The sequence below is a fragment of the Amphiura filiformis genome, chromosome 5, assembly GCF_039555335.1.
Source record: "Amphiura filiformis chromosome 5, Afil_fr2py, whole genome shotgun sequence".
In the NCBI taxonomy this organism is placed as follows: Eukaryota; Metazoa; Echinodermata; class Ophiuroidea; order Amphilepidida; family Amphiuridae; genus Amphiura; species Amphiura filiformis.
The window spans coordinates 6276876-6291790 of record NC_092632.1 but is presented as its reverse complement, the minus strand read 5'-3'; the positions used below and the strand labels follow the sequence as shown (position 1 = coordinate 6291790).

General features: G+C 36.2%; 1 protein-coding gene across 1 annotated transcript in view; it reads right to left on the bottom strand.

The window, feature by feature from the left end:
* The window catches only part of LOC140152533 (protein unc-79 homolog), a 64426-nt gene extending 60036 nt beyond the window's left edge, over positions 1–4390 (bottom strand). Inside the window, 1 exon segment of the mRNA XM_072174899.1 lies at positions 4063–4390. Coding sequence (XP_072031000.1) covers positions 4063–4084 — 22 coding nt within the window. The 5' untranslated portion in view covers positions 4085–4390.
* Between the last annotated feature and the right edge of the window lie 10525 nt (positions 4391–14915).

Here is a 14915-nt window from a genome sequence, read left to right as displayed (position 1 = left end):
CTAGTTCTGATTGGCAATGCCTACGCCTGTTGGTAGTGGTGCTGTATTTTGTAAATATCTTATTTTTGTGTAATAAAATGAATATTGAATCTGTTCATCTGGACTAACTATTTTTGATAGCGACAGTATCGCGTCTAATCTAATGTCCATAGTTCACACCACCCAAACCCTTAAAACTCTCAGAATTCATATGTAGATATGAATATCTACAACTTTCTATCAATTTAAAACAAAATTGTGGAGCAATTTTGTATCAACTGATAGCAGGCTAGGGGTGGACTTGTATTTCAAACCGGCCATGGCGAAATGTACTGAAGTGGCCCTTGATCCTAAAATGTGTAAAATCGTGGCACTAATTCAATTATAGCCTCTTTTTTAATATTAATCTATTAAGTATTATACCAGTTCCAATAATTGAAACTCCCGGCTCAGACCGGGAACAAATCCTCAAACATTCGAAATTTGTAGTTACTACAACTGATATTATACATTGTTTACAGTCATGGACAAAAATCGGATCCATTTCCCTGTAGGCCTACTCATAAGGGGTGGTGCAATAATTATGTGTACCCCGGGGTGAATTATAGGGGGCAAAGATTTTTGGCAGGCCAAAGGGGGGGGCAAGCATTTTTGGCAGGTCGAAAAGGGGGGGGTCAAGCGATTTTTGGCAGGTCGAAAGGGGGGCAAGCAATTTTTGGCACAGATATTTTGGGCACCGTTTATATTAAGCCCTAAAAAGGCGAGGAAAACGTTACATTTAACACGCTCAAATATGCAAAAATTTCCTGTCTACAAGCGCCGCATTACATGTTAAGACAATTTAAGGTTTCAAATTCAGGTTCCCAAAAATCTTGCATGTGTGAGGGGGGGCAAAGGTTTTTTGGCAAGTCGAAAGGGGGGGGGCACAGATTTTTTGGCACGGCCAAAGGGGGGGGGTTTATTTTTGGCAGACCATTTTGAGAATTCACCCGGGGTACACATAATTATTGCACCACCCCTAATAGAACCCATAGCCTTCTCTTTTTTCTTTAATACAGACTCAGTAGTGGAACGGGTATGTGGTAATTCATACACTACAGTGCGGAAGCTGGGCGTGCATGTATTTCAACGAACAGTGGTGTGAAAAGTTAGACTGCCGGCCAGACATGTAATTTGCCATATTCACAGCTCCATTACTATAGTAATGGATTACAATGTACCCCATACCCACCAATGTCTGTAGCGCTCACACATTATGTATATAATAATATATTCAGTTGAAGTAACTACAAATTTTGAATGTTTGAGGACTTCATGTAACCAGTGGTCCTTTTCACTCAACTTTACAACGCTTCGAAAGTCTCAAAATCAATCGTAACTTACAACACAACATAAAATCCATTTCACTAAAATGACTTCCTATCGGTACCCTTCATAAGTAATTAGGGATTTACTATAGGGACCCTTCATAAAGTTACATCTAGCAAAACAGTATTCGTAACTTGCGAACGGATTACTTGAGTTCAAAAATTAGTGAAATGGACCCTGGGACGTATTTCACTAAACTTTTTAGTTCCAGAGTGGCAACATTGGATTTCAGTGTCATCGCACTACCGCTCAATCATGTCAGCAGCATGCCGCTCCGCTTGCAGAAAAGTGCTTGTGCAATTGGCATGCTGAAAGGTCACCATGCTCAACTGCAAGCGGCAGAAAGTATGAATTATAGTTTAATAAATGCGTAGCACTTGTTGGTAGTGAAATTGTACAAAATAATGCATACGGTACTAAGATCTTAATGCACAAGCCCCGAACGGGGGAGTGCATCAGCATTTCTGACGACCAAAAGTATGTCGGCAGAAGGATTGTATAATGTGTAAGGTTACACCTATAAATTCATACATGTAATGATTGTAATTGATGTTTGATGATAATCATCAAAATAGAGTAGAAGTGTAAAGAAATACTTAAGTTACAAAGTGTATAAGAGGGATGCAAGAGGGAAGTTGTGTACGGTACATCATATAGCCTCTTGTATCGCTCCTCAAAGTGTCAAGTGTATTGTTATAAATCACAACTGGCGATTACATTAAAAATGTTGCCAAAATTGCACTTCAACAAAATTTTGAAATGTTCAAAATAGGCAATCTTTACTCAAAGTCAAAAGATATAGTTGACTCATCAAAATAACTTTCATCCAAATTGCAACATTAACAGAATAAATAACATCGTCAATACTGACTGACTGAAAAACAATGCGTAACTATCATGTGCAAATTCGAAGCTAGAGTTCTCAAGTAAGACTACTGGGTACTCCTTAGTGGGGATTTACGTTTTCAATATACATTCGCATGGATGGTAATTTTTTGCGGGCTCGCTAAGATTCTAGCGAGTAGATTTCTTGCAATATTTGGCTTATATCGTTAGCATATCAAGCGCGGTAAACAAAAAGTTGTTTGAGGTTTCTGATCGTCACAATGAAACACTTTTTAAAAGACACGACTTTCTCAGTTTTCCCAGCCATTTTGTTTACTCGTTGTTATCGACGTCACCAATTAGTCTCGACCTCAGAGTGCAACGTGGCTGTATCGCAAACACGACTTGACGACAGAAACCGGCTGTAAATGAGGTGGGTCATCTCGTGACTTGCATTGTTTCATCACCGAACACGCTTGTCGGACGTTGGGGGGTCGACAGGGTCGCGCTTAAGTTATGTTTCTTGCGCGCCACGCGCATTTTTCTAAGTTTGAGCGCATCTATTCATTTTTGCATACCAGTTCGGGGGTTTTCATGCGCGCAGAAAATGAAAACATGTGAAAGAAAAATAAAAGCTTCGATCTCCAATATTTACGACCTGTCCAGAAATTATGTAACATAAAATGCAATAACATAAATGTTGATGTGAAGTCGCCGTAGCATTGTAACATAATTTAAAAATAAAAATAAAATACACACCGCCAGCGTAATTTAACACAGATTGTGATATTGTCTAGAATCACTGATGAGTTTTATTGCAGTACTGAATGACGATTAACGCACGTGAGTTGGTAATTTCTAATTCTAGGGATCTGTAAGAAATGCTTCAAGGGTGGTGTGTAGAGATATGCCCAGCATGTGAAATTTACTGAGGCCGTAGAAGAAAAAAGTGACAAAAATTTGCCCTTGAATTATGTTTTATAGTCAAAATACTCCAGTAATTCAATAAATATCATGATATTTGGCCTAAACTTGAACTCATTTGCAATGAAATGTCATTTTTATTGAGTAAATCATGGCTTTTTCACTCGTGACATGTGACTTGCAATGCTGTTGAATTCTGCACTTTGTCAAGTTGAACTGCATTTTATGGAATTCGCGAACTTTTATGGCATAAAGCAACACTTTTATAGCAAGTACACTGCGTGGGAACTTTCTTTAAAAGCCAGATAGTTGGTTAATAGCGAGAATCACAGCGTGAAAGGGAGATCGCGTTTTTGCCAGGCCTTAACTATTTACACATCATAACCAAAATCACAAAATCTGATACTGATATATTGAAACGCTGAGACGAATATACCTATTCGTCTCAGTTGAAACGGGCATTCAATACTTGACTAGAGAACCCCTCATTTTAGGATTTGAGCGCATATTTTTAACACTTTCAGGGGGTTCAGGGGTTCTGAGAACCCCTGGTTTTAAAACCTAGTGCTACCCCTGGGGGTCGATGGCTTGGAGATTATCTTCTAAGTATCAGAAATTCCAAGTTTAATTTACTTGGATACATTGAATAAGATAACTATGATTTGGAGATATGAGTACCAATTTCATATAAATTGCAAAGAAAATTGTTGAAATGTTTGAGCTGCGCAAAACGTTAAGTGTGTAAATCCCATTGACACACAAAATGGCATAAGCCAGTCTCTGGGTACAAACGGCGCATACACGAGACTGGCAAACGAGTCTAGTACTCCTGTACACATGTATTGTAGTGTTGTAGTAGCATAATTAGTATTTCAAAACCATATTTTATAAAAATAACCGAAAAATAATCAAATCAATGATCAAATCAATACATCCTTGATTACCGCCCAGGATGACCGTACTCACATTGTTCCGCTTTGGTTGACATCTTGACTGTTCTCTGCTGGTTCTGTTAAGCAGGAAAGCAACGCTGTCTACTTCAAATGGCAAAATTACAGGAACTTGAATAACTCAATAAGCTTAACTTGCTTGATTGGGCGATTCAACATCTCTGAAAGAAAGAAGCCGTAAAACAGCCCATGCACACTCCACTTTTGCCTACTGTACTCGTGGAGATAGTCCTTTATTTCCAGATATCATATCCGCCAAGCAATAGTTAATTTAAGGCATATTTGTACGGAAATTCGCTTCTTTCCGTGGTCCTCCCGGTGAGAAAATCGCCATCTTTAAAAATCACATCGGGTCAATGAGGGGTCACCGGATGAAAAATGTTGATGACAATAATTGACTAGACTAGTCTAAGTCTTATTATTTCAACGCACGCGCATAGAGCATGCTACGGCTGCTTTAAAAAGACTTGCATTCAGGCTACAGCTTGAACTTATTTCTCTCTCTGCTATCTTCAGTAGACGTAATTTATTAAATGGGCCTACATATTTTTATCTGCATAATAACAAGGATTCTTGAGTAACAATAATAATATGCTTTTAATAATTTTCTTTCCAATGTAGGGCTATTATTTTATAAATTTGTGAAATTTATTATCACAAATTTATAAAATTATAGGCCAAGGGAAAGAAAATTATTAAAAATTGTTAGACCAATTTATTGTATTCATAGTTTAGGCCGTGTAAAATTAATATTTTGGTTCTCGTCCCTCCCTCCTCAATTTCTGGGATTTGTCAGATTTTTTTTTTTTTTTTTTTTTTTTCAATTTTTTTAGACTTTGGAATGATTTATGAAATCTTCATACATATAAATAAGTTTATTAGATAACAAGCATCACTTCCAAGTCTTTTTGTGGTACTCTAGGGGTTTATCCTCAGAATCTCACATTTGAAAAAAAAAGGCCTCATCGTTTCCGCGAGAACTGTTGGAGAAGACCAAAAACTACTGACAATGCTAATTTTACATTGAAAAAAAAAAACACCTCCCTCCCTCATCAATTCATGAAAATCCTCTGGACGAGAACCAAAACATTAATTTTATACGGCCTTATGGCTTATGTTTCATATTATTATACTACCATCACCCATAGCCTACATGCAGCCATATTCAATCTAGGCCTATGTATTCGGACAAGACAACCACAAAGAATAGGAAACAGGGAAACAAGAACACCAGTTTAAATTCCCATTGAAATAATTTATTAGAAATATGGAATGTACAAAGCATCATTTTAGAAACGTTATCATTTATTACTATATACATAATCATACTTAGAAAATCGAGCCCAGGCCGTTTATTTCAAAAGGATCGGCTTCATTATTCATATTAGTAAAATATTTCAGTTTTGTAATCATCATAGACTGGGGTAAAATGGGACACAGGGTAAGATGGGAGTGATTTTCGGAAATACTTTTACACCTTAAAATAGTCACATTTTGCCCTTTTTTGCAACAAAAGAACTTTGATATAAATTTATATTTACAACCAATTAAAAGTACCATTCTTCATATAGGGGGTTGTACCACAATTAAAAAAAAAAAAAAAAAGAGGAGCAAAAATTTGTTTGACCATTTTTTTTTTTAATATTCAAGAATTAGAGGTGTTACACCCCCCACCCCGTTACAAACCACCTCCTAGAGCCCCTGTTGGCCACCAAAAAGGTATAATAGTTACATTACTTTTTAAAAATTTTCTCCCTTTTTTCATTACCGGTAATACCGTAATTATTCTTGACGCCGCCCCGCCACTTCTGCCCCTCCCGTTTTCTTTAGTAATTCTTACTGCCGCCCTTTCATCTACCACCGCCCCTTCTTATTGGCCGCCACCTGCTTTTACCCCGGGGGGTTCGAGCCCCCAAAGTCCCCTCCCAAAAAATACTCGCGTGGGGGGGATACAAATTCTTCCCGGTTTTCACATGTTTCGGTGGGGTAGCAAAGACGAAAAAAATCTCGGTACCGTAGTGCATCATTTTGACCGGGTATTACCGGCTATACATGTTAATTAAAAGGGCATTTCGTGATCCATAGCCTCATCCCCCACTTTTCTCAAAAAAAGTTGAGATTTTTATATTACTGGAAACCTCTGGCTACATAATATTACTGGAAACCTCTGGCTACATAATGTTTATGTACAAAATATATCTTGCAGATTGATTCGTTTTGCAAAGATATCGTGAAATTTGTAACGCATTGTCAACGTATTGTCAACGCAGTGTAATACACATAAATAATAACTCGCAAACGCAAAATCGGAATCAACTGAAATTTTGGGAATAGGCTTTTTTCGTGGATATGTGCTGAAAAATGTCACGAAAAGAGGATGCTAGGATCACGAAATACTATATTATAAGCTAGCCATATTTTTTTTTTCAAGTTGTATTTCATGCCCGAAATCGGGCTTTTATTTTAACATTTTATGCGTTGCAAATAAAAACAGTACAATAATGATACAAGCACACACACAAAAAAAATATACAATAAGAATATACAATACAGACAAATTCCAGTGGTAATATAATACAATACAATATTCAAAATTCACCACAGAGGCCGAGACAAGCATATAAATAGTGTCATGAAATTAATAATTCCAGTACACTTTTATGGATTTGAGGCGGCACCACACCCCCCGACAAAACCGTGACCATCTCCGCATTCCTCTCAACAAATTTGGAGAAAATGCAAAAATAGGCACACAATTGGCCAGGGGTGCAGCACCACCTTAACAGTATACATAAAATGCAATAAAGGCTGCTAAGATATCCAAGATATAATGCATCACAACAAACTGAGAAAGGGATCCCACTTTTTAAAATGTAAATCCAACTTCAAATTTCTTTGTGCACAAAAATGTTCAAGCTTCAAGGTATCAACAACAATATTTTTGAAACCATTAAAAGAGAGCTTAGCCTGCTCGCATCTACACTTGTAAATATATCTTCTAGCAATGAGCATACCTGCTAAAGTAATTAACATTTGTATCCAGTAAACCAAATACTTTACTAAGTAAATTCATCAAACTCAGGTATGAAATCAAAATGAGTCTGAATACTTTGCCAGAAAGAATTCACAATATTACAACTAGCAAATAGATGTACCATGGTTTTTCTCTGTTTTACAAAAAACACATTTATCATTGTCAACCAAGCCAACTTTGTACAGCCAGTCATTAGTTGGCAAAATGTTATGAGTAATTCTGTACTGAAGCCATCTTAATTTCACATCCAGTGTATATTATAACATTTCTTTAAATGATAGATTAGTATTCATTTTCAATAAAATGTTAGCATTTACTGTCAGATATGCCCCCTTTTAATTTTGAGCCGAACAAGTGAGGTACCGGTAATGCAAAGAAAATTGGAATTTACTACTAGCGCCAATGCATGTTACTCCGGCGGTTGTAATATGGTACGATCCTCTGGCGTGTATGTGTGTGTCCTTCACGCCGTGTACGTAGGGGTGTGTTGACATCGCATACGCGTTCGACTAATATTTCTATCGTAATAATAAACCGACGGTTCCGGCAGTTTATTCAAAATCTCGGATTTTGACAAAACTACAGCACCTAAAGTCTTGATTTTTGCAGATCTTTGTTTACTAAAGTACATAACAATTGTGTAAAAACTTAAATTAAAATTTGTTTTGAGGGCGTTCTCCTCAGCAAATGTTAATATGGCTTTAAGTCCAAAAAGGACTATTGGGACAATGTGCGAGTGTAACGCGCAAAATTTTTATATTTTACACTATGTTGGGCGTGAATTTTGGTGGGAATGAGCTACTTTCCCCTTTTCTATTCGTTTGCCTTCTGTATACTGCATTTACACCATAGGGCCTGCACTTTGGCTCGTTTTTTGCAGGTTTACATGGTCCAATAATCACAAGATGACTGACATGTGGTAACAAAGGAAGCAGTCACTGCAATTTGATTATGTCCCATATGATTGGCCATTCAAGACACCCCTGTGAATATACTATAGCGGCCTTTTCAAAATATAATACCTGTTTGCTTGACTGCATTGACAATACCCGGGAACAATACACACAGTATATGCATTGGACAAACTTTTTACAATAAGCATAAGTGATGATGTGACCTCCAGATTTATACATCGTTCGTCTCGCACACTGACGACATTTGATTGAATGGACTGCGCCGTGATTACGGTGAAGGACACCGGTTCAAATCCTTTGTTTGGAGCCAATCGATAAAAGCATGCAGGGCCTCTATACCCTATACCCATGTACAGTTTATCCCTTACATAACCTATGTCTTGAATACGCTGGCAAAGTTATGTAATAATCGGATTAATACTATATAGCAGTAGGTAAAAACAAGTTTTGAATAATCTGCGCTACAAAGTCCCATTCAGTGATCCCAGCGAAAGTGAAAAAAAAAAATCAAATTGTTACGTGTATAAATTTTTTTATGAAAAACAAATGGCAAAAAAACAAAACAGGAAAACAACAGTATTGACGAAGTTGAAGCCCCATTCAAATACATGTAGCTAATTTATATACTGTCAGTACCGGTATATAAATTACAGACTCACGTAAATGCATTTTTTTGTGTCTTAGACACACGGCTTTCGGCTGAACCACTACACTAGCAAGCTATGTTAGCACATCTATGACAATGACGAAACGTACAAAATCAGCCATAGGCCTTTTATGACCTTTGACATTCTTTTGTGGCGAGTGACATGGTCTTTCAATTCAATGCTTCAGTGGTCATGAAAGAATTCAAAAGATAACCTCTGCCCCAATAATCCCAGGCAATTATCTGAAACTGCTCCTCGGATCATAAGAACTCAGTCCTCAAATGATAGTCATAATAATGTCCAAAATATAAAAATTACTGACTATCATTGAAGACTGAGTTCCGCAGTCTAGTATCCAAAATCTGAATTTTGATGATTTTTACGATCGTCGGGATGAAAAAAAAAAAAATCAAAAATCACTGAATGGGCCTTTAGTTCCCTACTCTCCTTACCCTGGCAATATAAATCAAAGAAAAATAAAGAAAAAATAAATAAAACAAGAAAGAAAAAAAAAGACAAAGAAAACGCATTCTGAATACGAAGAATGTCTTTCTGATATCAAATAAATTTCATTGTTTGGAATTCACGATATAATACAAATTTTATGACAAATTATTAAAATTTGATATTTTTCACATTTTTGATATATAACAGTCCTCGAAGTAAATATCATAAATCTAATGATATATTCTTAAACAGTCCCTGGCATACCATACATGTATAGGCCTATGTATAGTACATTAGTCTGCTTTATCTGTTTTGTGCTGTTTTTAAAAGGGCTGGGGTATGAACGTTTGGACAGTATTTATTTTGGGACATTAGAGCACATCAGACATATCGAATTGCATTCTGAATACGAAGAATGTCATTCTGATATCAAATAATTTTGATTTTTGAAATTCGCAATTTAATACACATTTTATGGCAAATCATTAAAATTTATATTTTTGATATTTAACAGTACTTGAAGTAAACTTTATAAATCTGATGATTTATACTTAAAGTGTATGTAGGTGGGATGAAAAGCCGACGATCAATTGAAAATTTTGACCTTTCGTATTGAAGATATGGATTTTTTTCCCAAAACACCAAAAAAAAAAGGTCTTTTGGGGGAAAAAATCCATATCTTCAATATGAAAGGTCAAAATTTTCAATTGACTGTCGGCTTTTCCTCCCTGCTACATACACTTTAAGAATATATCATTAGATTTATATAATTTACTTCGAGGACTGTTATATATCAAAAATTTGAAAAATATCAAATATTTATAATTTGTCATAAAATTTGTATTATATTATGATTTTCAAAAAATGAAAATTATTTGATATCAGAAAGACATGCTTCGTATTCAGCATGCAATTCGATAGGTCTGAGGTGCTCTCATGTCGAAACGCAATAAACGCTCATTTTAGATCCCTTAAGCAAATTTAAACATAATTTGTAGCAGATGACAGTGCTCATTCAAGCCTGTCAAGGTCAGTTAGTAGCCACTTGCTGAATGGATGGCCATTATCAGCTATCAAAGAGATGCCTTGTGCAGCTGCCAATCACAGTAGAGGTTTGATAACATTTGGTTAAAAACCCAAATGTGATATAAGGACAAAGCTGTGCATGTTGGTACTTAATTGTTTGGAATCTTATGTTGAAATTCCCTTGTATTAGTATTTTCATGTGTAGTGTATATTGTTCATAAATTATATAGCTTTTAAATTTTGGGCATTTTTGCTCTGTTGCACTGTACCATTATGGAATTTGAGCAAATCAATTACCGACACAAGCAGGTATACAGTGTATTATTTTATTTTTATTTCGTATCTCAGGAGCACAGCTCACTTGGTAAGGCGTCAGAATTTGGTACACGAGCGCTTCGAACTTTAAATCGGAAGGTGGTGAGTTCGAGCCTCATCACGGTCACATTAATTTTATAAACCAAATATTGTTCGTACTTTTCATATTTGTTTTTCTTTTATTGTTTCTTTTTCTTTTTCTTTTTTTTTCTTGTTTTATTTAATTTTTTCTTAATTTTTCTTTGATTCATATTGCCAGGGTAAGGAGTGAGGGAACTAACGGCCCATTCAGTGATTTTTTCATCTGGACGATCGTAAAAATCATCAAAATTCAGATTTTGTACAATGATATAGTCAGTAATAATCTTTTGATCATTATATGACTATCATCATCCGAAGAGCAGTTTCAGACAATTGCTTTGGATTGTTGGGGCAGAGGTTATCTTTTGAATTCTTTCATGACCGCTGAAGCAGAGTCAAACCTGTCAAGGACACTCAGCGTGAATTGAACTGATTTAATTTATATACTGACAGTATATATAAATTAGCTACATGTAGGCCTATTTGAATGGGGCTTCAACTTCGTCGATACTGTCGTTTTCTTGGGTTTTTGCCATTTTTTCATTAAAAATTTTATAAAAGTAACAATTTGATTTTTTTTCACTTTCGCTGGGATCACTGAATGGGGCTTTGCAACGCGATATATTCAAAACTTGTATTCACCTACTGTTATAGCATTAATCCGATTATTACACAACTTCGCCAGCGTATTCAAGACATCCAATGCAAATAATCACCTAGATTATGACGTTCATACCGTAAATATGGCGGAGTACTCAAATTCATTCAACAAAAGCATGATTACAAGCTATTGCAATCTACCGCGACAGCTCGTCTCACACTCATAACAAATGCACTATAGGATCAAATAGGTTGACGACAACGTTTGATTGAATGCACTGCATTGCGCCATGATTACGGTGAAGGACACCGGTTCAAATCCTTTGTATGGAGCTAATCAATAATTTCACGCACATCCTCTATTATTGCCCAATTATTGCCCGGGATGATTGCACACTGTAAAAGAGCTATTGTTATAATGTTTGATGAAATCGTGTTTAACTATTTGCTTAAGAAAGGCACAATACAGATAAAGCAGACAGATTTACTACATGTGGTACATGTATACATACAGGCTGAGTCAAAAAGAAGTAAACTCATGTTTGAGGGGCTGTAACTCAAGATCTGTAAGGAATCTGCTAAAATGAAAATACCACTGGAAAGAGCAAATTCTACACATCTAAATAAAAAAAAGAATTGTTGCAATTGCTCACAGCAAACTTAAGTTATACTCATTTGAATACAACCACCCATTTTTGTAGCTGCACACGGTTTCACTTCCCAAGTAGGGGCCTACCTATTGATTGGTAAGGCGCGATATTCAATTGCAAATAAAGTTCTGTGGCAGGTAGGTGTGGTTTAGAGCAATAATTCCTACATGTTAAAGGGCTCTTTTCAATATGAATTTTACCTCATTGCACTACATTATAATAAAACGGGCCAAATGACAACATGGCACCACAATTTACCGCACGGGAGCGCATGTTTCTGTCGACGAAATATCATGAAACTAGAGTCCCACTGAAGTTCAGCGTCTTTTTCGTCTCCAATTTCCTACGGCTAACCGGGTTTCATGTAAGGGAGCAGTATATACATGTAAGAATGCGAACAAGCTCAATATGCATGGGACACTAAGGAACAGACAGCCGGAAGCTTCAGGCAGACCACGATCTGCTAGATCACAAGTGAACATTGCTAGAGTTAGACATGCGTTATAGCAAGACCCCGGGGCAAGACCAAATATCAGCTCAATCCTTTACCCAACATTCCCCAATCAAGCTTCTGCCGGATTGTTCGTAAAGACTTGTATTGTATCCCTACAAACTATAGTACCGCCATGGACTTTGTTGAATATTAATTAAAAGCAAAAGTTGTCTTTTCAACAATAAATCCTGTTAGCACTTTGCTGATTCGTCGAAATTTAAATAGATGAAAATCAACCAGCCGTGTACAGCTACAAAAATGGGTGGTTGTATTCAAATGAGTATAACTTTAGTTTGCTGTGAGCAATTGCAACAATTCGTTTTTTTATTTAGACGTGTAGAATTAGCTCTTTCCAGTGGTATTTTTATTTTTAGCAGGTTCCTTACAGATCTTGAGTTACAGCCCCTCAAACATGAGTTTACTTCTTTTTGACTCAGCCTGTATAGGGAATGTGTTCGAGTATTACCTAATTATAATAGGGGCGTATCCAAAAATGAATTCACACCCCTTTCAAATGTCGAGCCAAAGTGCAGGCCCTATGATTACGATTATGATCACTGGCTTGGAAGATTTTTAACATGGGGGGCTGAAACTTGAAGAAAAAAAATTGGTGGGCCACCCTAGGAGTGCCCGAGGGGGTTTCCCCCTGGGAGTCAGACAATTTTGCAAAATATAGGTCACAAACACCTATTTTGTCAATATACTATTGCAATCCAACAGTCAAGTTCAAAGTTTGGTTTCCGGTTCCAGAAAATATCAGATGCCTGTTAAAAAAGAATAACAATAATATAATATATATATATTTTTGAATAACGAAAATAAGAGGCATGCATTTTATATATTATTTTGTCAAGTTGTTATCACGTGAATGCGGAAATCCTAAAAAAACGTTATATTGTAGATGTTTACTTCTTTGATCAATTTTGTATTTTGATAGCGTCAAAATAATTTTAAAAGACCTTTTATACATAACTAGTTAAGTATAAAATACGATCGTTTCATATATTTTCGCAACGAATTTAAAATGAAATTTTAAAAATCGCTGATATTTTTGGATTGTCAAAAAAGGACATCAAAACAAGATAATTGAAGATTATTATACTCACTTACTATCAAATTAAATTTGGAATTGTGTATTAATTTATCTATGTTGATTCTGTCAATATGGTCAAGTCGTCCAGAATATAAGTTGCATGCGCATGTGCGTTGTGATCATGGCCAGGAGATGTGTTTTGTGCGTCCAGTCTGCAGGTATACAATGTACAAATTGAGAAAGAAACATAAAATTGTTTTTTTTTTTTTTTTTTTTTTTTTTCCATTTTTATTCACCTGTACTTGGGCCTGGTGGAAGGGAAAAAAGAACATACAGACATGGTCCACCAGACCCCATCTTAATTACGGTAACCAAGATATATGCAAAGATACAATCAGATTATGACAATGAGATTTAAATACTAGGCCCTACTGCCCCACCACGACAACAGGACCCAACCAATACCTCTGTTAAAAAAATAATAAAAAAGAGCAAATGCTACGCTACCAAGAATGATGGAAAAGGCAAGCAGAAAAAGAAGTGGTAGCCCAGCAAAAAAGCATGAAAACACAAAGGCAACTGTTGGGTCCCCCTGCCATGGGTGGGCAGAATCAGCACCATACAACATGCATAATAAGATCAAACAAATAATGTTGGTTACGAGTGCATTAATAAACTAGACCAGGGATTTTCTAGACAAAACACAAATCCCACCCAAACACCCCTCAACAATCAACGCACCCACCCATCCCCAAACACACAAACATGCAGGACAAGTGACAAAACAAAACACAGAAAACTTTCCCATATCACAGTGCAAATAACATGGTCCACCATGGCAAGAAAAAAAAGAAAAGAAAAAAGGGGTAAAAATATATATAAACACACCACGATAAAAGAAAATTGCAACCCATTAAAAACCAAGATCAAAGGAAAATTTCTTAAAATGGTTACCCAGTTTTCCCTTGCTTTCTGCAATTTTATATTCTGTGCCAAATTTAACTTTCACCATGTTCTTGTAAGCTTGAAAACTAGGTTTGACATCTTGAAATTTGCATCTATGAATATAATATTTCAAACATAAAACAAGAAAGTTGATGGCATTTTTGTGCTCAGATTCTTCAACATCCAAACCAAACATTTTCTGAAAATTTGAGAATCCAAAGAAACATAAAATTGTTGTAATTAAAGTGACATCCATGATATCGACCAATAAAAAGGGGGGGGGGGTCCCGCGCGATTCCGCCCAAGAAAGCTGCAACGCCACTGCTGCCGACCTCAACAATTTCCCTTGCACTTTTAACTACAAAATAATGTCACACGGCATACCCTTTTTACACTCAACCACTTAAAGTCATAATGTACGATCTTTTTTCAGAATTTACCTTTATTTTTTTCAAAACCGATTTTTTGGCATATTTGTAATACTTACACATGTTCTAACTTAAATCTATGAGCAAACTGTCAAATTCGTCTTATTTGTAGTAAAACGGGACGATTTTCTGTTGGTCCGACATAAAGTCATAATTTTTTAGATTATGACTTTATGCCGGCCACGATCGTAAACCGTAGTCTCGTACAAAATTAGCTTGGTTACGCTCCCTCCACATGTGGAGGGAGCGTAACCAA